This window comes from Aureobasidium namibiae (genome assembly GCF_000721765.1).
Source record: "Aureobasidium namibiae CBS 147.97 unplaced genomic scaffold scaffold_1, whole genome shotgun sequence".
NCBI classification, from domain to species: domain Eukaryota; kingdom Fungi; phylum Ascomycota; class Dothideomycetes; order Dothideales; family Saccotheciaceae; genus Aureobasidium; species Aureobasidium namibiae.
This window is the reverse complement of record NW_013581208.1, coordinates 1,268,651-1,292,113: the sequence shown is the minus strand read 5'-3', so window position 1 is coordinate 1,292,113 and position 23,463 is coordinate 1,268,651. Positions and strand designations below refer to the sequence as shown.

General features: G+C 50.3%; 7 protein-coding genes across 7 annotated transcripts; 4 read left to right on the top strand and 3 right to left on the bottom strand.

Annotated features, from left to right (window-relative positions):
* Nucleotides 1–745: 745 nt before the first annotated feature.
* Nucleotides 746–1,564, top strand: M436DRAFT_30879 (uncharacterized protein; the record flags this gene model as incomplete). Its single annotated transcript, XM_013576083.1, has 1 exon — nt 746–1,564. A coding segment is annotated over one exon (819 nt), but the record flags the coding sequence as incomplete, so codon positions are not given.
* A 1,087-nt stretch (nt 1,565–2,651) lies between these two features.
* On the bottom strand, nt 2,652–3,287 carry M436DRAFT_32015 (uncharacterized protein; the record flags this gene model as incomplete). The annotated part of the gene is made up of 2 exons (XM_013576085.1): nt 2,652–3,086; nt 3,144–3,287. Coding segments are annotated over 2 exons (579 nt in total), but the record flags the coding sequence as incomplete, so codon positions are not given.
* Nucleotides 3,288–4,358: 1,071 nt separating this feature from the next.
* Nucleotides 4,359–4,616, bottom strand: M436DRAFT_35135 (uncharacterized protein; the record flags this gene model as incomplete). Its single annotated transcript, XM_013576165.1, has 1 exon — nt 4,359–4,616. A coding segment is annotated over one exon (258 nt), but the record flags the coding sequence as incomplete, so codon positions are not given.
* Nucleotides 4,617–8,231: 3,615 nt separating this feature from the next.
* Nucleotides 8,232–9,425, top strand: M436DRAFT_35653 (UDP-N-acetyl-D-mannosamine 6-dehydrogenase; the record flags this gene model as incomplete). Its single annotated transcript, XM_013576257.1, has 1 exon — nt 8,232–9,425. The coding sequence occupies one exon, from the start codon at nt 8,232–8,234 to the stop codon at nt 9,423–9,425; it is 1,194 nt and encodes a 397-aa protein (XP_013431711.1).
* A 3,813-nt stretch (nt 9,426–13,238) lies between these two features.
* M436DRAFT_36380 (diacylglycerol O-acyltransferase-like protein 2B) lies at nt 13,239–15,021 on the top strand (the record flags this gene model as incomplete). The annotated part of the gene is made up of 3 exons (XM_013576380.1): nt 13,239–13,548; nt 13,639–13,954; nt 14,007–15,021. 3 exons carry the CDS (start codon nt 13,239–13,241, stop codon nt 15,019–15,021), a joined length of 1,641 nt encoding a protein of 546 aa, XP_013431834.1.
* A 2,772-nt stretch (nt 15,022–17,793) lies between these two features.
* Nucleotides 17,794–19,610, bottom strand: M436DRAFT_68976 (uncharacterized protein; the record flags this gene model as incomplete). The annotated part of the gene is made up of 5 exons (XM_013576791.1): nt 17,794–18,348; nt 18,522–18,765; nt 18,830–18,978; nt 19,033–19,307; nt 19,361–19,610. 5 exons carry the CDS (start codon nt 19,608–19,610, stop codon nt 17,794–17,796), a joined length of 1,473 nt encoding a protein of 490 aa, XP_013432245.1.
* Nucleotides 19,611–20,191: 581 nt separating this feature from the next.
* Nucleotides 20,192–23,302, top strand: M436DRAFT_77671 (uncharacterized protein; the record flags this gene model as incomplete). The annotated part of the gene is made up of 1 exon (XM_013576946.1): nt 20,192–23,302. One exon carries the CDS (start codon nt 20,192–20,194, stop codon nt 23,300–23,302), a length of 3,111 nt encoding a protein of 1,036 aa, XP_013432400.1.
* Nucleotides 23,303–23,463: the final 161 nt, after the last annotated feature.

The following is a 23,463-nucleotide window of genomic DNA, read 5'->3' as shown; positions in this document are numbered from 1 at the left end:
CAATTCCCTCCAATCGCTGGTTTCAGTCGGACATTCCATGCATGCAGCAGTGCACATCAAACCGGGAGATGTCAATAGCGGTAAGAGTTAGCACAAAGTGTCGTGCATATATGCCTTCCTACTTGAGTAAAACGCCCTGAATATCTGTCTTGTTATAGCCGAGGCTACACACGACAGTGGAGAGCAGCCAAACAGCCAATAATCTGCTGATAAGAAAACACGTCTTGGAAGGACACAAGCCAGGCTTCGGCCGATAGAAGTTGATGATTGGGAGAGGAGGTCGTGACTTCTCCGCCTTCTTCATGATCGACAAGGCACGAGCCGTCTTGTGTTATCCTTGGCGCGCGGGAGGTCTTCTCTCACCGTCGGACGTCGCCTTTTGTGTTGGTCTCCTTCTTGATCTGTCAGCCAATGATAAGGACCATGTGAGGATGCATGTTGTTTGTGCCTCGAAGCGGTCGGCAGTAAGCTTTGAAGATCATATGAGTTCGTTCAAGCTTTGAAGCCCAAGAACGGGGCAGGAACACGAGGGTTCCATGCCTGCCTTCTCGAAATGTTCCGCAAGTCATGATTCGTCATAGGTAGGTACGAGGGCATCAAGGCATCGGAAGCTGCGGGTAACAGACACATCTTCTCTTCTCTGCTCACTTTCATGCTGTCACGCTTCTCGAGACCTCTCACTACGATCCGACGTCTTGCTCCTTCTCAACGACAGGACTCTTCCTTCCGCCTTTTGACCAAAAGCATGGACATCTCACCTACAGTAACCGAGTTTGAGGAATACAAAATCCTCTTGTCGCATCTGGACAATCCAGAAAAGACGGATGCCACGTTCGAACGCCTCCAAACATGCGCAAAATCAACGCTCCCTGACCACGACAAGCTCGAAGCACACCTAGGCAAACTGTGGAACAGCTTTCTCCATCTTGCCTCTCAGCAATCTCACTCCTCAAATGACCAAGACTCGCTCGTCAAGCTACTCCAGACCCTGGACACCGAAGCACCTTCTATCAAGGACGCAAATGGAAAAGAGGTCGAGGTTGATGGCCATGCGGTCTATAACGACCTCCCCCTCTTCGGTCAACAAGCACGCGAATGCTGGAACTTCCCGGACGACAAAGAGGTGGACACCAAGACCAGGGATACGTGGATCAACGTCAATGCATTCGTCGCTCGCTTGACCGCTGCAGCCGTCAACCCACACGGTGGTGAGAGGCAAGGTTACAACGCACTCGACTATTCGCTCTACGGTGTCTGGAGCTTAAGAAGTGCGCTCGAGGAGGACCTGTCAAACTTGCCCGCCAAGACCACCAGCGATGCTTCTATTGGTGCTGCTGCGGTGTGGATGCTCTATGCTGGTCCTACACTCAAGGGTCTCTCGGACAGTGACAAGACTTACAGCGGCAAGGTTGCAAGGTCTGGATTCAAGTACAAGGATCGTGAATGGAGAGGTTATACGAAGGACAGGTGGGAAGCGTGGACGAAAGAGCTCACTCAGGCTGAAGCTCTGGTGCAGGACGATAGCATCAAGGAACTTGTGGAAAGAGCGACAAAAGCCATGAAGCAATAGATAGACACCATAGAATAGCTCTGAGCCATCGATGCATTATCAATCGGAATTCTGAATCAAGCAAGATTGGCTCACTTATACGGTGCAGGTAGAAGTGAGCCGACCGTAAATGTGAGCCACTTTTTGACGAGGAAACGATTGTTTACAGATCCTTGTGACTTACCGACTACAGGGCTCATGGTCATATGGTTGAACGGCATTTCTCTCATGTCTCTGCATCAATATGTTTCGTTTCGCACATAAGTTCATCTGTATGTAAATGGTTCAGATCCAGGGTGGTTCAAATCCACTCCAGCGTGCTCAACACCTCGTTCTCAACAATGAAGGTATTCCGAGAACGGACATCCCGATGGTATCGCAATCAACTTCCGAAGCCATCATTCTCAACAGCGACTTCTTGCTGTAGGCAACAATGATCAAATGAAACATGTCAAGCGGTTTGACTTCTGTCTTTCTACATGACATGGTATCATTGAGCACTACAACAATCAAGCTCTTTACAGAAGTGGTTCGTAAACTGTATTCAATAATTGCATACCTGAATATCAGGTAGCATATTTCTAACAAATCAACTACACAATAAATCATGAAAATCACTGCCGGCAGCAACAAACAAAACTGAAAGCTCGTCGACTTCAGGGCCTATCCTGTAGAGTTGCCCTGCTCGTGTCGTCGCAGACTTCACTACACGTGTCGGGCCTCGACAGCTCAAAGGGCCATGGTCACCCAAGTGTCGACGCACCAGCAACATACGCCATGTTGTAGTAATCGCACGTTGACTGCTGTCTCGCCGATGTCTGAGACTCTTCCAGCACGTGTACCATTCTCCTGCTCCTCTGATCTCCGGAGTAGAGAGTACTAGCGCGATAAATAATGACGATACAAAGTTTGGCCTCGAAACGGGCCATTGCTGTCAATCGATCCAAGGTGTTTAGAAGTGGTCCCATCCGATACACCGGGTACTTGGATCGGTTCGAGAAGTCTGAGGTTCTGGACAGTGAACAGCAAGAGTATTTATGAACCCTTGTGGCTCTCGAATCCAGGTTCATGATTCTTACGCTCAAGCTTCGTCGAAGTTGTTCAGTAGGAAGTCGAGCTGATCCACCTCCAGATGATCGTTGGTATGTTTCATGCGGTGGATATACTGGATCTTCCCGTCGACCCAGATCAACTCGCCGCCATTCTGACTCTTCTTTCCAGCAGAGATACTTTTCGTTTTGGCGGCAAGACCAAGACTGATCAAGATTGCTTTGATGATGGATGTGGTCGAATATTTCTTGACGTATTGTGGCACTTCGGGGGCTGCTGTCTCGTTCACGGAGAGTCCAAGAGTGGAATATGTCAATCGGGACGGGTCCGCATACACATCAAATGGACAGTTTGTCATCTTCATGTAGTTTTGAATGAGGATTGGGTCGCCGCAGCCGATGATTGTGAGGGTGGTTGGTGGGTCCATCTGTGCCAGCTTCTCCGGCGGCATTTCGTTGGCTAGAGCTTTGACGTATCCGAAGCAGTTCTACGTCTGATGTCAGCATTTGTTTCTTCGTCTCCCGCAAGAGTGTAGTTTGCCTACTGGACAGAAGAAATGGCGAATGAAGACGATAATATTTCTAGTGCTTCCATTCGACCGGACAAGATCTGCGAATGGTGTCCTGACTCTTGTCCGATCCATCAACTCAAGCTTGTAAAGTGCCTCCAGCTCGTCCTCGGATGGTAGAGGGTCCTTCTCTTCGATAGTACCAAGGCCCTTGGGCGGTGGTACAAAGTTGTCTGGGCCGCATATGCCAAAAATCTCCGAGAGATTGGACCCTCGTCTTCCGATCGTTACGAGACTCTCCGCGGAAGCCCTGAAAGCTGATGACAATCTGAAGACTTTGACATTTTTCCACTCCGTAATGTTGAAGATGCTCATGATGACCGTAGGTTGTATGGATTGGTGAAATGGACAGGCGCTGGACTCAAAAATTGTAAAAGCGAACTGGAGGAGGTAAATACAATGCCGAAGCGGCTTCTATCTGCGGGGACTATCGAGGTCTAGAAGCGCTGATGCCGGTAGGTTATAGCCACACTTGGCGATACAAACGGCGGACTGAACGGTCGTACTCTAGATCCGGATCATAAATTACTGATGCATATGCCGAATATGTCACTTAGTAAGCTGCCAATCTTACTTGTGAGCTCAAAGTGCTCGAGATGTACTAAATAGGTAACTCTACAAGCACATCTTATTGGTATCCCCACTATTATGGAAGGGTCATACTGAGCAGACTACTGATATTCCAACGTGATTGGGATTTATATAGACATCTGCGAGCCGTCTGCTCTCGCTTGATCTGCAAAGAAGGCAAGAAGAGTCTCTAGTCTTTCACGTTTTGCCACAACGATTTGACTGCCACCGATTACACAATTAATTAGACTCTTACGAGACGACAGTACTGGAGATGTTCTATGCTCTTCTCACAACGGTTCGAGACGTGTCAGGACAGATAAGATGGATGCGGTAAGGAGAGAGGACTCAGCCGATATTTACAAGAGTTGCAAAATCTTCTCTCGGAGGTGTTGATGAACGATGACCTTCTCTCGTCGAGCACAGCACAATTAAGACATATATGCTAGCTCTGGGGGAAAAAAAGAAAAAAAAGAAAAAAAAAAAAAAAAGAAGTGCATTGCTAAGTGGAACATCCTTCTGAGAAAATTGACGACTCAATGGTTGGTCACGGATGGCTGTTTCATTTGTTCCTGTCTCTTCTTTCGGTCAACTGAACTATAGCACACCAGCTGCTCTGACTCAAGATCGTCGCGTTGTGAAGTGGCTCACGCAGGACTCGTCCCGGATCTCAGAGATCAAAATTGATGACTTCTTGACGCGATACTGAGCCATCGTGGCCAAAAGACAATGTAGATGGAAGGAGCAAAAAGGCTGCAAAACGTACAGCAGCAGGGATTCCCACGTGGTCACCCACCGTAGTACTAATCTGCCGTTCAACTGCTTATGTATGGCAGAGCGGACGGGATGCCCAGTTTTCAGCTGACTGTGGCCGTACGTGCCAAAAGTTCAATCTCAATCGAATATAATTATACCAATCATACATGTCCGCAGATCGTTCACCTTTCTTGCTATCGCGATGCCGCTCTTGCCATCCTCAACCACAACTGCCGGCAGCTTCACGACAAAAGCCGCACGAAAAAGCCCGCACAACCACCAAATATCTACCATCCCGTCCTGCACGATAGACACCGGGTTGTCGCTGTCATCAGCAACTTCTCTTTGAACATGAAGGAAAGGGAGAATGATTGGAAATCTTTGCGACTGCTTCTAAATCCTCTCGTACATCGTAGCACCTTTCAAAACGCCGACACTTCCAGACGCTGCACACGCTCATCGGTGTTACAATCTGGCGATACTTGTACAAGCTCGCTTGCTCGGTTGCTCAGTCTGGATCAAGTCGAGCCGAAACATTTGACACGCATGTTTCTCGCCTTCTCTTGCTGTGCTCTGCAAAGCCTCATGTCGATCAACGTTGCCGTTGTAGGATTCATTATTAACGAAGTCCAGAACAGCAGCAATGCCATCCTGTTCCTGAACTGTCATACCTAGAAGAGTTACGATGTACGAAGTTTCGTCGTCCTCAAGGTACGTACCAAAACTAGTGACACGTGTATGAGGTGTGGCATACTCGTCGCTCTGCGCCAGATGATATTCAGGGTCCCAAAGGCTGTCGACTAGAACTATCTTTGACCAGCCCTGCACAGAATCTACACATGTTCCTCCCGCAGTGCATTCGATCCTGAAAGCATTCTCATCGGTTGGGCTGATATCATTGCAACGTCTCGGTTCCGCATTCTCTACGATGTCAAGACATATCTAGTGTCAAATAGGATATTTCATGACCACAACTCCGTACTGGACATATGCACCACTGACGAGACATACTAGTCTGTATATATTGTCCGGCTCTCGCCTTCATCGGCTCGACCCTACCGTCGAAGCTTACAGTTGGGGACGAAGGATCCCACGCGAGTCTGCACCGAGACTTCTGGTCCAACTGAGCACATGGAAAGATCCACTTGCTCGCGTCGCACGAACTGGACCGGATCTACAAGGAATATTTTCACGTTCGAGAGCTGGCCTCAAGTCCAGAGGCTCACATTTTATATTAAAACCCTTGGAGATGCTCGAGTCGCGTTTACCGAGCAATATTACCCCAAGGACAGGACAGGACTCATACCACGGTATGTACTTCGGAGTATGCGTATGTAGGGTACAACTCGATTGTGGTTATGTTCTGCGTGCCCAATAACGCCACCAGTCGATGTCTCTAAACTGAGCTGAAGAGGCTGTATACTGGAAGTCCCATGAACCATCCAAGGGGTGTCGGCAGACCCGCCTGCCGCAAAGAGCTTCTGCTGTGTGTGAACGGGTGATAAAGCATAGCCAATGCACGGATTGACGGTGCGGTCCGTTGTCACATTCAATCATGAACGCCCCAATTCATCATCAAGTCACGTCAGACCACAAAGCATGTGATATGCAAGGCTAGAAACCATTCAGGTGTGAGCATGACAGGCAAATGGTAGCAATTGTGAAGACAAGCGTAATGCCTGCAAAGGAGTTCAAGGACCGGCGCGATTAACCGAATAGCATGTTCTCTTTGACGAGCACCCATAAGGGCAATGCAAGCGACCGAAGCATCCGCAACGTTTCCGATATTGGGCATTGAGAAACAATCGTGCTCGAGACCCGGCAACGAATCATATCAAAAGAGCTGGTCCCAACGGTACCTACTCGACAAAAGCACGATTCAGTCTGAGGCTCCGGACCTCTGTCCATAAGTTTAGGCGAACGTCCTTGTTCTCATTCGAATCCGTCTGCGACGTTGGAACGGTTCTCAATAATGACGTGAAAATTTAAGCTCCAGAGTCGCTGTGATGCCGGCGGCGGGCGGAGGGGCGGTGATCTTCTCGGTCCGTCCTTTAAATTGCCAAGCTTTCTCTCCCACAGTCTCCGCACGTGAGGAACATGAGCTCTCCTCTTGTCCTTCTTGGCGGCGACAACCTTAGTCTTCCTCTGTCGAACAGCATGCAATCTTGTTGTCTCAATGCTCGCAGCAAGAGAGAGAGACCTCACAGAGTCGATGTCAAGGAACGCTTGTCACTATGATGACTACGGCTAACCATACTCGCCGTTAAGACTTTCGATCATAGTGAGAGATCAAGCAAAATCGCCACATTGGAGCGTTGGAAAGCCATTGGCCATGAGGCGCTCTCGGAGCCCTGACCAAAACATATGCACAAGCATCTCCCTCGGAGCGCCTCACCTTGTTCTTCAGCTGAGAACACTTATGCTTATATCCATCTCTGAAATCACAAAGGCAAGGGTCACTGCCTTTATATCACTTTGAAAAGCTGCACCATCTCGAATTGCTTTCAAGTCGTTGCTGCACTTTTCTGCGCTGCTGAGCGTTGACTCCGATTTCTGTGATGTAGGGCGAGAAGCATAGTTTCACTTGCTATGCAGATCTCCCGGCGCTGGCCATACTCCCTCGCATGCTTTTCCCTCACGTTGCGGATGTAGGCGAGCCGTTGAACGACACCCGACACCGTGGCATACAAGCCACTAGTACCATACCGTTACACTAACCACTATACACACACGTGAGATGTCCGCGGCATCAGAAGACGTCAGGCACATCGTTCTCCATCCTCGGCAGAACTTACAAGCAGGAGATATACTATGCAATGACCAGCAATCTACCTACCGGAACAAGCCCCCGTTGCGTGTGTAGGCTCGGTCCAGATTGGCCATACCATCTCGTTCAATCACCGGCAGTCGTTTGTGGTCCATTCATATCGTGCCCCTCATTCATCCTGTCCAAGTGATGGGGATGGGGATGGGTGATCGTCTCGATCTGGAGCACTATATTGATTCGTTTGTCTCTGCAAGGTGAGTCCCGCCCACATGGTTCGGTAAAAGGCCTGGAGGGGTCCCTGCTTACAAGCGCCTGGCTATTTGTCTGAGTCGCTACGCCGTTGAAATTGACAGACACAATCGCGTGTTATGTCCAACGGTGGCATGCTTGAAAGTCATGGATATCGTCCCTTTTCTAACACAGTCCACATCAAGGTTGTCAAGTGTAAGCGGACCGACGGACGGGTACCTCTCCTTTCGGAACGGTTTCAGTATCTGGAGCGCGGTCAGCATCCTACAAGGAACTCTATGGGGGGACTCTCTACAACACCGCTGAAACTTGACTATCGATCTTTCTTTTCACTAGAGTCCATCCATCGCCAAACCCTTCCCGAGAAGTTCTGGCGGGGCCCAATCCGTTGACCTATATCGAAAACTCATTCTGTCTCTCTACGGCACACTCAGTATAAGTATCTCGAGAGATCTTCGTTGTCCCACTTTCTCATCAGCATCTCATTTCTTGTGCACCGGGCAACGAAGATCCTGGCGGTTTTCTATCATCTCAAATCCTTGGCTCGCGAATAATTCTCCTCTTCATTCGTTACAATATCTAATCATAATCGTCTAATACAACTTTAATCATCTTTGGATACAACACCCTACACCATGTCACGCAACAACAGCTTCTCGACAATGCAACGCAACGACAGCTTCGATCTGTGAGTGTTGTTCTTCTCCTCAGGCTCTTCTCTCATGCTAATACATTATAGTACCCTAGCTCACCATGACCATGTGGTCTGCGTCGTTGGAGTTGGCTATGTTGGCGAGCATCTTCTCAGATCCTTTGGTACCTGCTATCAGTCCATTGGCTTCGACATCTCAGTCCAGCGTCTCGCACAACTGCAGCCTATCTTTGGCCACATGCCCAATGTCACCCTCACCAATGACGAGTCCTACTTGGACAGAGCTACCGCCTACCTTATCTCAGTCCCTACTCTTCTCAAGGCTGACAACACTGTTGATTTGAGCCATCTGATCAGCGCTTTGGCCATGGTTCTGAAGCATGTACAGCCTGGTAACACCATCGTCATTGAGAGCAGTGTCCAGGTCGGCACCACTCGCCAGATCCTTGGCCCCTACCAAAACATTCTCCACTGCGGCATGTCTCCCGAACGTGTTGACCCCGGTCGCACCTTCCCCACTGCCCAGCAGATCCCCAAGATCATCTCCGCACTCACTCCTGCATCCAACTCAGTCATCCACAAGCTGTACGCTCGTGTCTTCGAGCAAGTGGTACCCGTCAGCAAGCCCGAAGTGGCTGAGATGACCAAGTTGTTCGAGAACTGCTACCGCATGGTCAATATTGCATACGTCAATGAGATGTCCGATGCTGCACGTGCTCACGGCATTGACCCCAACGAGATGATTGATGCCGCCGCGACAAAACCCTACGGCTACCAGGCGTTCCGTCCCGGTCTTGGTGTTGGTGGTCACTGCATCCCTGTCAACCCTTTCTACCTCTTCTCCAACAACCCCAACCTGCCTGTCCTCAAGCGCGCTACAAAGCTCATGCGCAACCGCCCTGCCGCTCTTGCAAAGAAGCTCCACCGCCGCTGCGCCGCTCGTGCTGCTTGCCCTACTGGTCCTCGTATCCTCGTCGTCGGCATTGGCTTCAAGCCCGGCCAGAGTGTCCTCAGCTACTCTCCCGGCCTTGCCTTTGCGACTGAGTTGCAACGCCTTGGTTGCTCGCGCCTAGTCTTCCACGACCCTCTTGTTGAACAAGCTCAGGTGCCATGGCTAGAGAAGCTCGACCACGCCGGATTCCACCCCGGTCGTTTGGACCTCGAGTTCGATGCCGTGGCTGTCTGCACAAGACAACATGGCGTTGACTTCACCGTCCTCGACAAGCTGCGCCACTGCAGAGTCAAGACCTTTGACACTGCATAGACATATGGCTGATGCATCTTTCCTCTTCTGCATTACTTCACTTCATCTCGCTTAATATCCTCTTTCACGGGTCGCGTACCGTCTTTCTCGGTCTTTTACGAGTTCAGGCCTTATACGCTAATTATTCTCTCTGTTTTTCTATTCTTTGCTCAGCATCTTTAGCGATCATATTTTTTGTTCCTTGGTCCAGAATTGGCTACCATCATCTGTCTCAGATACTATTAGATTTAGAACATCTTACCTATACCCAAAAGTCAATCAGATCTTCTTTCTCAGAAAAGCATGCTGTCCTTCCTCTTCCATTTTCTTACCTTTTCTCGAACCATTCTAGAAATGAACATCTCTCGCAACAAATCGATTTCTCCATGGACAACAATCAAACCTCATTTAGTATAATTGACCATAGGACGTTAAACAATGTTCAAACAAGGTTCCGCGAAGCCCTAAACTATATCTTGCGTATTCACAGTCAACCGTGCGTGCCTTTCTCTCCCCAAACTCAAACCAGATTTCGCCAGATTCAACTTTTGACTCTCAAGTCTCCACTCACTCATGACTTTTACGCTTTGAGATAAATTCAACATGCTTTCCGATCTCGTATTCCAGCTTCACAAGTTCCACCAGTTCCAAACACGTTTGAAGAGCCTGATTTCCCCCTTCCTTACGACTTACGAAGGCGATTACCTTTCCTCTGCACGAGGGTCTTGGTAACCGTTGAAAGGGCTTGGCCTTGGTCTAACCTGAAGTTCTTGTTTAGGCAGTTGTATCTCTGATTGACAAACTGGGAGGCGGCAGTGTCTGCATAGGAGATTGGGTTTGGAGCTATACAAAGTGTGATGTCAAATCATTTCACCTCCTTGCTGTCCCTCCAATCGACCAATTTCATCCTTAGTTTTCCTTGCCAGCGGCGCTGGAAGTGAGTTCCTGCGAAAGTCTCTGACTCTTTGAGTTATGCGTCTCGTGGGTAGCTTTCTGGCTCATTTCCCACGTGTACGTGATGCAGAAGTCTCTTCAGCATTCTTTTCGCTCACTATCTACATGGCAATTGGTTTCTATACAGGAGATGGCCCACGGCTCTTCGCGGATCCGAGCTTCAGCATGAGATGCATCTACGTTTGCTGTGGGGATGGCCAATCTCGTGGAAAACTGCATGCCATCGTCAATACTTTCCAGAAGGGACCTCTATGCGAGAAGACCTGCAAGTATCGCCGACACCTGCCCTTGCGAAATTCTGCGATCGCGAGTTTTCCCCCATGCAAAGACGTTTTATCCGGTTTCTTGAAATACTGCTTGATTCTTCCGCACGTATCGTACACACGTATACCGCTGCCAGAATGACCTATGTCCCAACGCGGACTGCGACCCGGTTACGCTTTCTGTGTACACTGCAGTTGCAAGATCTGGCGACGAGAAGGATGCATCGAATACGAGGTGTTCTCTTTCTGGAAGCGGGAGATCAACGAATTCGGACTTCGAGAAGAAAGACCTCTTGACCATCGTAGACTTCTCGCTTCTTGTTCTCCTCCAGCAAGACACGTTTCGAGCCTCTTCATTAGTATGGAACAATTCACGAGGCTGGCAAGACCGATTCAGACCCCGACTTTCTCCTCGACTGCGATCGATCCCGAGGGATGTCCTGCACGATACAAACGACATGTTGAGTCGCCTGACGCTGCTGGATATGGAGCAAACTGCCAGATGTCCGGGTCAGTACGGCAGAGTCTCGCGGTTCTATGCCCACCAACGTTGAGGCGCCTGAGAGAGGCAGAGTGTGGCAGCGGGCACTCTCGTTTATCGTTCGGAACCCCTTTGGTAGGTTACGGTGACAGCTGTCTGGCTGTCGCTGACCTCTGGTCGATGGCTTTCGATGGATCAACCTTGAACGAAAAGCATGACGTTGGCTTCAGGCGTCTCATGGCGAGCAGCACCCTTCCTGATAAGAAGACGGATACTTGCAGGAGCATGAGAGCAGTGTTGGGTATCGCCGATAGTAGATGCGATGCCACGAGGAACAAGTGCCTTTGAACGGATGCTGGTCCTTGACAGAGTTCAGGAACTCATTGATACTTCCCTGTCTCTGCTTACGTGGATGTCAGAGGCTCTGTCGCATATCTGCTTATCCCGAGGCACTACGCTCGGCGCGAGGAAGAATACAATCGTCAATGCCTTGCGGCCTGTTGGTCGTAATGACCGCCAGTCTTGTGGTCGGTTGGTTGATGATTGCAAAGGTGAGCAAATGTTGATATGTGAAGTACATCGAGCTATGTGATCCTCGGCTTGGCCATTCATATGGTAATCCACTCGAGTAAATTTCTGTAGCACATTGTAATGTGCACTCGGTGTAGTAGGATGTGTTTGGTTCTAGTATTGTGGTGGCCTCAGGCAGAAACACGATCAGGGTGACACCATAAGCATCATTCTTATGTCTCACAACTCCAATTACACAAGCATTTTACAATATTCCTGGTCAACATAACCACGTCCTATATCTACCGGTATCTATCAGACCTGGAGGGTTGATTTGATGGACCACGATTCGTAGTCGTCGGCGAAAACGAGCTTTCGTGGAATCTCATGGCGTGCATCTGAAAATGGCCAGAAACACGCACAACTACCATCATTGGGACCCCGATTCTTTGTATCAAACCGAAAACATGGCAGCCGGTGGGAAAGACATTGAGGGTCATCGGTACACACAAAAATATCATTGCCACAAATATCTGAACCGAATACTCAATGGTCATGGAGTGATATTGATACCAAGTTCTACGACAAGAGCTTGGCAAGTCGATGTATGCTTGCACCCTTGTATAGGACTGCGACGCTTGGAGATCCTTTGTGACATGATCGACTCGTTCCGTCGAATCCTTTTTATACTCGACGAGGTTGCCTCGATTTCCGCAAACGGACAAACAAAGAACCGGCCTCTATAAATTTGGATATCGTAAGGCTAGTTATGCTAAAGCTTCATCTATATCGCCTTAGACCTTACCCACTTCTGGTACAGTGTGTGTTCGAAATGGTCGTGCTAGGAGTTAGCCATGCCTAAAGCCTGGGACCTTGAACTCGACCTCACTGCCATTATTGACCGCCATATAAGCTGTTTCCAGCCAGCCTACTGCCTGAGTCATTGTCGCTAGCTATATTGACTCAACTTTGCCACGTCATTACCAAGTAGCTTCGGTGGTGTAGTGGTAACATACTAGCCTTCCAATCATTGAATTGAGAGCTTGTGCCCGGGGTTCGATTCCCCGTCGTAGCAGTCTAATCAGCTGTTGAGGAGCTTCGTTTTGATTCCAGGTCATAGGAATAATTTCGATTCTTTTCGCACGAGGCTTCAATAATCTCTTTGTTCTTGTTCCATCGGAGTTCTACCTACAGCCCTGCTTCGTAGCTACAGTAATTCAGGGCTCCTTTGTCGTCGGATCAATGAATGCCGGTCGTTCCAGAGACTCGAGGCTAAGGGCCCCATTCCTCTCGGAGCTTTCAAGCTTTCAAATCACTAGTGAATTGGATGAGTAATTGTGTAAAATGGTCACAACAATGAATTGCCCGCCACAATTTACTTGACAATGAAGCCGAAGGACATTGCACGTAGAAAGCAAGATACTCTCGGGATCGACCGGGGACCAAGATGGTGGGCAGGTGTGCGACACAAGGCTGGGGAAGTGAAGGATCTGGGATGCGTGATACGTCACCAGCGATGACGCTCCAAGTGTCTGGGTGAGCTCAACTTTCTCCTGAGAGCTCGACAGACTCAATTCCACGCTGCCATCTAGCAGTTTTTTATTGCTGTCCAGTCATACACGGAAAATGTCTCTGAACGCAGAGCCCGCCGATCCTCAGGAGCGCCAGGAACACCACCTTCCACCCAAGTCATTCGCCGACGCAGCTCACGAAGCTCTCGACCAAAATGGCCACGACTCTATCAACGAAGAATCCATCAAAGAAACTCCTCCGACGCGGAAGCTCTCAAGAAAGGGCAGCATCGAACCTCGTCCACTTCAGGAAATGCTAGACGAGGAGGAGAAACAGCCATCACTTCCATCAACGCCAATTCAACCTCGCCGTACCCGTTCTACCAAGCAGCAGGAGAAGTCATGGGCAGACATGGCCGAAGACGGTGTCAACACCGCAGCACACCCTGTCATCGATCTCCACCCTGGCGAGGGCCATGAGGCTCATGCAAACGGCGAGGAGTTCACAGGACAAGGTCGCAGCGAGTCGCCTAAGAGCCCCGCCCAGCTCCATCGCCCTCACAAGCGCACTTCTTCCCTGAGATCCAACAAGTCTAACAGTCCCATGATGACCGTCTCGGAAGGTTTCAATGGCATGCAGCAGAAGCTTGTATACGAAAAGTTCGAGAGTCCTGATGGCAAGCAATTGACCAGCGTGAAGCCTGACGACTCATACGAGGAAGCTCTAAGGATAGATGAGAAGGAAGCCCCCAAGAAGAAAGAACAACCAAAGGCATCTAAAGATGAGCTTGTCAGTGGAAGAAGAGCTGGAGCAGGCTGGGAGACTTCGGCGTATGTCATGACAAGCATCCCCCTCCACTTGCCATGCTAACACATATCTCAGCATAAGATGGGCGCCGCTCAACGTTCCTCTCCAGCGTCGCCTACAGACAGCCATGGTCCTTGTCCACACCTTGAGTATCGCTATGTTCCTTGCCGCTTTCTTCATCCTGTGCGCCATTCCTGTGCTTTGGCCTCTACTGCTGCCTTACCTCCTCTACGTCCTCTTCTCCAAGGCTGGTACCTCTGGCTCTCTCAAGTACCGCTCCGAGTGGCTGCGAAGACTCCCGGTCTGGTCTCTGTTCGCATCATACTTCCCTGCTCGTCTGCACCGTTCACAAGAGCTACCTGCCACTCGCAAGTACGTCTTTGGCTACCATCCGCACGGAATTATCAGCCACGGTGCTTTTGTCGCCTTTGCGACCGAGGCTCTTGGCTTCGCGCAGTTGTTCCCAGGAATCACCAACACTCTCTTGACTCTCGACTCGAACTTCCGTATCCCGCTGTATCGCGATTACGCTCTGCGCCTTGGTCTGGCTTCGGTCTCGCGTGAAAGTTGTGAGAACATCCTTTCCAAGGGTGGTCCTAACGGTGAGGGCATGGGCCGTGCTATCACGATCGTCGTTGGTGGTGCTCGCGAATCACTCGATGCTCAGCCTAACAGCCTGCGACTCGTACTCGCTCGTCGCAAGGGCTTCGTCAAGCTCGCCATCCGGACTGGTGCTGATCTCGTTCCTGTACTTGCATTTGGCGAGAACGAACTGTACGAGCAGTTTGACCCGCAAGCACATCCCACGATCCACAAATTCCAACTACTGGTCAAGAAGGCTTTGGGCTTCACGATCCCGCTCTTCCACGCACGTGGTGTCTTCAACTACGATGTTGGCATGATGCCTTACAGGCGTCCACTCAACATCGTCGCTGGCCGACCAATCATGGTGCGCAAACAGGAGCGTCCTGATTCCAACTATGTCGATGAGATTCACGCACAATACGTGGATGAGCTCAAGCGTATCTGGGACGAGTGGAAGGATGTTTTCGCCAAGCACCGTGACGGTGACCTCGAGATTGTCGAGTAATCTTTCTTCCTTGTCATGACTTTTTCGATGCACGCTTCTGGTGCACTAATGCTTGTAGGGAGGCTTGATGTGATTCATATCGATGTTGTATTCTAGATCTCAGCTTCATTAGCTCTCTCAACGATTTATGCTCAACTCGGGCTCTCTCCTTCGCAGTTTCCTTCTCTCGTAACCGCCTCTTTTCTCACACAGAAGCAAAAGCTGAATGTTACGGTAGTAGCTCAAACACCCGGTCGCACCTTCCATGCTGCTGATGCTCAAGGTAATCTTTTGTCACGCTATGTATCATCTTCGCAATCAGTTATCGCAACAATGACTGATCAAAAATCATCATCTACCATCTCAGCCATGGCGGATAGCCTCGTGCCAAATCACGATCGATCCTAAATTCGAACTACAACCTGGGATACACTTCGCCAGCCATGAGCATACGGTCACCGTCGAAGCAAATGCATAACTTGGCGAGACGCTATCGATGTTGTTGTTTGGCTGACATTTGAGGCTTTGTAACGATAACTTGCTCAAATTAAGCCATCGCCTATACTTATCTTCAGCTCCGACCGGACATTTTCTTGTATGACTGTGGTTAGAAGCGAGTGACCAGTCATCCATGTCGCCATATTGCTCGACTGTCAGGGACTTCCTCTTTCTCATCGGCTTCCAGTATCCACGTTGCCCATCATGAAGATATGGTCCCTGGTGAAAGACTTCGCCAACAGGCTGGATCTCCAAGGACTCTCGATCCCCAGGAACAAAAAGCAATGTCAACATCTAATCGAAGAGAGGAAAAACGAACTCCAACGACGAAAAAAGCGAAAAATATTCCCCTTCCTCGATCTACCCCTCGAACTCCGCCTACAAGTCTACAGATACGCAATCTCAAACAAACAACACAACATCACCTGCCACAAATGGCGGAACGGTGGTCGTGTGTTGCCTTCCCTATTCCACACCCATCCCCAGATAACTCAAGAGATCTATCAGTTTTGTTTCATCAATGCTGTCATCAATGTCTGGGTTCCAAAACGGCCTGACCAGCAGAGCAACCAAAGTGGCCGATGGCTGAGGATCACCCCCCTTGTTAAGGAGCTTGGTTATCTCTTTCATGCTTGTTGGGTAGTCTCGAAAATGCTGGTTGCCAACAATGCAGTAGAGGGTTTCCGTCGCATGGAAGATAGGAGAGGACTGGTTGTCAGAGTCAGGGTCAGATGCTTGGGCTGTACGAAAGGGTGTAAGGGGTTGAGAGGGGACCCGGTTTGTTTGACGAGTTATCGCTTTGCAAATAGCGATTCTTGGGAGTTTAACAAGGCCTTGACGCTGATGAGGGGTGATATATTGTTTGAGTTCTGCTGAGATGGGGAGATGGCTTGGAGCAGTTCCATGTTTTCGCGTTTGAGCAGGGCTTCATGTCTGAAATCCTGTACGATAGACATAGCCCAAAGTGTCTTGGAAGTCTCGGATGCTTCATGTCGTCCTCGCCTGCGCCTTGTAATATATAACCTCGCCAATCAAACTGAGACCGTACAAGGATGACTCAAGGAGAACAGGAACCACGAACTGAAGTCCAGAGTGTAGCGAAAATGGAAACCAAAGTTCAAGTAAGAAGCAAAGTTTCCGTCATCGTATCCAGCGCATCAACAATAGTTGTTGTATGCCTCAAATCGAACAACACAACGTGAAGGTCGTAAGTGAGGGTCACACGCCAAAGCATTCACCACGCATCTCGACAGACCGCTCGACAGAGACACGCAACCTCTGGAGCCTCGGTGAAGCCTCACTGTAACTAATTCAAACCTCGACCAAAAAATTGGATAGACACAGAATCAAATCCGCCGCGTCAAATAGAGCATCCCTGTGGTCTCAAAAGTGCAAAAAGACGTGTCGTGACCGAGAGTCGAACTCGGCGCTGAAGCTTGGAAGGCTACAATGTTACCGATACACCACCACGACTTTTGATGATGTCATCGCGATCAAACACAGCCATAAAACATCATGAGATGGACGAGAGCACATCCTGACCGCTCATGCGCACATATACTTCGAGTCCGAGTGCGTAATGAGCCATTTGAATGAAGGGAAAATGGTTGCGCAAAATCAAGGTCTTAGGATCAAAGTGGATGTCTGGATGCAGACAAAGCCTCGAAATAGTTAGGCTCGCTTTGAACTATTCAAGATGTGCAAAAATTGGTCTTTTCTTTTCAATAGTAGTGAAATGAGGACTAGTGACATATTGATTAAGACAAAGAGTGACAATGCCAGTCACATGTGTGTAATAAAATTACAATATCCAGACCAGGAAATGTACTCTGAAACTTAGTCCGCCAGCGTGCTACTCAAATACAGGCGGGTCTGCAATAGCCAGAGCTTCCACGAGCCCTCATTCTCAATCCGTCTCCGTCTCGTTTCAATTCCACTAGAACCCGCGACAAAATGGGGGGTTAGCCAAATGAGATGTGAAGCGAAAAAGAAGAAAGATCGAGGGGAGAGGAGAACGGGATTATTGATCTTGCGCGGTTGTCTCGTCGGATACCAACAATGGAGTATATGTTGGTTGACGCCTGATAGTGTATCTGCCTCACGCTTTGAGGGGGGTTTATAGAGATGTTCATGAGAGGGAGGAGGAAAGAGGGACAAGGACAGAAAAAGTCTATCGAAGTTTTGATGGGTATAAAGTGATCTCTCACATTCGCGACAAGAAGAAGGATTTGAACAAGACAAACGTCGCAACGTATTGGGTTCCGCAAATGAATGCGTTGTTTTCTTCCTTTTCCTTTAATGCTTCACACCATTCACAGGCTGTGGAGGTTGTCGTGCCTTGCCATTTGCACCATGGGCCAAGTCGCCTGTGGGCGGTGGCGGAGGAGGTGGTGGCACTGGGCCGTATGTGCGAGGTCGTTGGTCCACAGCTTCGTCCTCGGTATCATCATCGTACTCGGCCTCGACACTGCCCTCCTCATCCTCGTCGTATTCGTCGTACTCGGAGTCTGTCTCGGCCAGGTCGTCTTCCTCGTCTTCTTCGTCCGGGTGGTGGGCCGGGTTTGGTGCTCCAGGGGCGGCGTTGACCATATCTGCGCGTCCGTAGCCGTTGGTCTGCATGGCGCGACAGAGCTTCTTCAGCTTCTCGTTCTCCTTGTGTAAGCGATCAATGGTTTGCTGTGAATGAGTGCGTTCCTCGGCCATTTGGAAGATGTTCTTGTTGGTGGCCTCTTGCTTGCGTGTCAACTGCATGTTCTCCTTCTCCAAGCGCTTGGACTTTTTGCTCATCTCTTCCATCTCTTTGCGGAAGGTAAGGAACAGATCATTGCTGTTGTTAAGGGTGTCTTCGACCTGCTAATGCGGTCAGTGAGTGAGATGGCACTGCCTAAGTTGGAAAGAGGGAGGGAAGTGGGTCGTTGGGGGCGGTCTGATCTGGACTGGCGGCAATAGAGAGGGGCGGGGGCTCTCTACTACAGAGGAAGAAGGACATGGACGAGTGCAGCATGTTTGGAAAAAGGTCTCACCTGCTTAAACTTCTCCACATAAATATTCAGCTGACTGCGCAGTTCGTTCTCTGTTTGGGAAAAGGTAGATACCTGACGGGTCAACTGGTGCGACTTGTTCAATTCTGCATCCTGTTGCTTGCGGAGTCGTTCTTGTTGGGCGAGATGGAACTGGATTTCAAGCTCCTTGCTGCGGAGGAGTGAGTGGAACTGGATTTCACGCATTTCGTACTGTTCGACAAAGGATTTGAACTTTTCTCGGAAGCTACGCAGAGTGTCAGTCAAGTGAAGAACCAAGTGAAGCTCAGAGCGGGGGATGATGGGCGTACAGCTTGTCTTCCTCCATCTCGCCGGTGGGTCGATCCGGAAGTTTGCGATCGCTTATAACTTGCTCAACATCGTCCACCATTCGTTCTAGCCGACGATGAAGCTCTTCGTTCTTGTCTGCTGCACTTTCTTTGAGTTCGCGGAGATCCTCCTAGTCGACAATCAATACGCCGCATCACGCTGACAGTTCCCAGCAGTTGCGCACCTTGAGTTTCTTGTTTTCCTTGGTCAGCTCGCGACTGAGCTTCTCCAGCTTCTCCTTCATAGAGTTTGCCTTTGTGAGCTCTGATCGCTGGGTGTCCTTGTCTTTTTGTAGTTGGTCGCCTCGCTTTTTTGCCTTGATGTGCTCTCGTTCGGTTCTCTTCATTTCAGCCAGGAGTTCTGAGTATTTTCGTTGAACCGTTTCGATCTTGGATATCGGACCATCCATGGACTGAAGGAGATTTTGAAGATCGCGGTTGGCCTTTTTGACTTCCCGATCTGTTACGGTCAGTATACATGGATGCGATAGATGATAGCAATCGTTCACACACCAATCTCGGCATCCTCTTCGGCCCTGCCGGTAGCATCTTGTTCTAGCTGAGCAATCTTGGCCTGGAGCTGTTTGTGTGCGTCATTTGTATCGGCGGCACCTTTCTTGGGCTTGGTCTTCTTGTTTGCAGAGGCATTGTTCGGAGGCGGCGGTGGGGCGGCGGGTAAGGGAGCATCATCGCGGTGTTCGTGGACAGAGGCAGGCGAAGCGCGTGAGCTGTGGGGTTGGTGTTGTGAGGCGACTTGGGCCATGGCTCAGTCGTCGAACGAATATTCTAAATGTCTAGTGGAGGAGGTCGGGATCGCCCTTGCATCGGGGGCAGTTCTGCGCAAGGAGCAAGTCCAAGTTGGCGCACTGAGACAGGCGGGCACAGCGAAGATCCGGGTGTGCCTGTCTCGGTGGGGCGACAAAGGGGAATGAAAAGAGAGATCCAAGTGGCGACCAGCGGGTCGAAATAGCGATAGAATGGAGGGTAGCGATAGCGTGGGTATATCCAAATGGGTAGGAGGGGTCTACGACAGGCCTGCTACTACGGATGCCAGGCGGGCAAGCAGACAGGGTATACAGATAGGTCGGACAAGTGTCGTAAGCGAAGCGGACGGAGCAAGGAATAGTGTCGGGATGGTAAGCACTCGTTCACAGAGGTATGTCGTGTGCCGGTCGGACTATCAGACTCGGCCTCGTCGCTGTGCAAAGAGGCAGGTGCGAACGGAAGAACCAGCCCGTTCACCCACCTGGTCCGTGCCTGCCTCTTTGGTCATGGTCATGTTCGCCTTCTTTCTTGACCACGAATTCCAAGTCTGTAAGATCAGAAGCGCTGATCCACTCGAACATGTTGCGCGGAGTCAACAGGCTAGCTACAAGGCCGAGTCGCCTTGCTCACACCAACCTACCAGCTTTGCGACGAGCTTATGCTTCCGTAACCGACTTGTCCAACTATCCCAAGCCCGGCGATCAATTACATGGCTTCACCTTGAAGCGTGCCAAACACGTCCCGGAGCTCGAACTTACTGCTCTACAGTTCACCCATGAGCGTACCGGCGCCGACTACCTACACATTGCCCGAGACGACCAGAACAATGTCTTCTCCATCGGCTTCAAGACGAATCCTCCAGATGCCACCGGTGTCCCTCATATCTTGGAACACACCACTCTCTGCGGAAGTCAGAAGTTTCCTGTTCGCGATCCCTTCTTCAAGATGCTGCCGCGATCTCTCTCCAACTTCATGAACGCCTTTACCTCGTCCGACCATACCACCTACCCTTTTGCCACGACCAATGCACAAGATTTCAAGAACCTTATGGGCGTCTACCTCGATGCTACCCTTCACCCTCTTCTTCAAGAGCACGACTTTACCCAGGAAGGATGGCGTCTTGGTCCCGAGAACCCTCAGGCTGAGAACCCCTCTTCAGACGACATCATCTTCAAGGGTGTTGTATACAATGAGATGAAGGGTCAAATGTCCGATTCGCAATACCTCTACTACATCCGCTTCCATGAGAACCTGTTCCCTGCTCTCAACAACTCTGGTGGCGATCCTCAAAAGATGACCGATTTGACTTACCAACAACTCAAGAAGTTCCACGCCGACCACTACCATCCCAGCAATGCAAAGGTCTTGACTTATGGAAACCTGCCTCTTAATGACCACCTTCAATCCATCGGCAAGGAGCTCGACAGCTTCTCACGAATTTCTATCGACTCGGACATCAAGGTTCCTGAAAGCCTCGATGACGGTCCTCGCTCTGTCACCGTCAAGGGCCCTCTGGATCCTTTGAACCCCGCCGACTCTCAATTCAAGACTTCTGTCACTTGGCTCATGGGAAACACTGCCAACGTCCTTGAGAACTTCTCGCTCTCCATCATCTCCTCATTGTTGATGGATGGTTATGGCTCACCCCTCTACCGCGACCTGATTGAGGCTGGCCTCGGTCCCGACTTCTCACCAAACACTGGCTTTGATGGTTCTGGCAAGCGTGGCGTCTTCTCGGTCGGTCTCAATGGCGTCAAGCAAGAAAACGTTCCTAAGGTCAAGGAAGCCGTCATGGAGACTTTGCGCCAAGTCAGAGAGAAGGGCTTCGACCAGTCCAAGGTTGATGGTATTCTGCATCAGCTCGAGCTTAGCCTGAAGCACAAGACTGCCAACTTCGGCATGTCGATCATCCAGCGTCTCAAGCCTGGTTGGTTCAACGGAGTTGATGTCTTTGACGCTCTAGCGTGGCAACAGACCGTTGATACCTTCAAGTCTGAATGTGCCAAGGGAGATTACCTCGAGAGTTTGTTGGAAAAGTATCTGTTGAACGACAACACTTTGACATTCACCATGGAGCCTTCCGCCACCTATGGCGAGGATCTTCTCGCAGAGGAAGCGCAAAGACTGGCATCGAAGAAAGCCGAGGCCGAGAAGATCTACGGCTCGAAGCAGGAGGCTTACGATCAGCTGAAGAAGAGAGAGCTTGAACTTGTCGAACAACAGATGCAGGAGCAAGACCTGAGCTGTCTGCCGTCTGTCCACGTCAAGGACATTCCTCGAACCAAGCCAATGACCGAGACTCGCCAGGACTCTCTCGACAAGGTCAAGATCCAGTGGAGGGAGGCTCCTACAAATGGTCTGACTTACTTCCGGGCTCTCAGCATATTCAAGGACCTGCCAACAGAGCTACGCACCTTCATCCCTCTTTTCTGTGACGCCTTGATGCGCATTGGTAGCAAGACCAAGTCGATGGAAGAGATCGAGGATCTGATCAAGCTCAAGACTGGTGGCGTCTCGTTCGGTTACCACGCATGTACTTCTCCTACTAACACCAAGGCCTGCGAAGAGGGCTTGAGTCTATCAGGATTCGCACTTGACCAGAACGTCCCCGCCATGTATGACCTGATCCGAACAATCATCCTGGAGACAGACTTCGACGGACCTAAGGCCAAAGCTTCTCTTCGCGAGTTGGTCCAGAGCGCTGCCAGTGGTGGTGTCGATACCATCGCCGAGTCAGGTCACGCTTATGCCAGGCGTGTCGCTGAGGCTGGCATCAGCCCTCACGGAAACCTGCTCGAGCAGACTGGAGGTATCAGTCAGATCAAGCACATGGTGTCCCTCGCATCACGACCCGAGATTGGTGACGATATCGTCCAGCCTCTGAAGGCCATCCAACAGCTCGTTGCAGCAAATGTGTCCAGCATGAGAGTTGCCATCACTTGCGGGGCCGAGTCAACCAGCATCAACGAAGCAGCTCTCCAGGGCTTCCTCCGCAGCACGTTCTCATCGTCGTCTGAGCTTTCATCTCAGTCGCAATCAAGCCAGACATTGACCCGCACTGCCAAGTCGTTCTTCTCTCTCCCTTACCAAGTTTACTACTCGGGTCTCGCCTTGCCTACTGTTCCCTACACGGATGCATCCGGCGCACCGTTGGCAGTTCTCGCACAACTGCTCACACACAAGCACCTGCATCGTGAGATCCGCGAGCGTGGTGGAGCATACGGAGGTGGAGCCTACTCTCGCGCATTGGATGGTGTGTTTGGATTCTATTCTTACCGCGATCCCAACCCTGAAAACACCATCAAGGTGTTGGACAATGTTGGAAAGTGGGCAGTGGAGAGAAAGTGGACTGATCGTGATCTTGAAGACGCTAAGCTGTCGGTGTTCCAAGCACTCGACGCACCCAGAAGCGTGAGTGAGGAAGGCATGACCAGGTTCGTCAGCGGAGTGACTCCAGACATGGAGCAGACACGCCGACAGCAGCTTTTGGATGTCACACAGGAGCAGGTGCGCGACGCAGCGGAACGCTTCTTGGTAGACGGCATGTCCAACAGCAGCATGGCTGTTCTCGGAGCTCGCAAGAGCTTTGTGGATGAGGCACAAGGTTGGAAGGTGCAGGAGATTGGGCTGGGCGGCTCTGCCCCGACTGAAGTCGAATCTGAGGCAGAAGTTGCCGCAGCGGCAGCGTAAAAAGTTGAAAAAGTTGGATTTGTCGCCATATACCCATTGTAAATAGACCACTCCTCTCTGTATATTAGATGTATGATAATCACGACCAAAGTTGAGATCATCCTGTCCAAATTGGAAAATGAAATTGAACACGCGTGAAAAGGGAAGCTGCGACGCGTCTC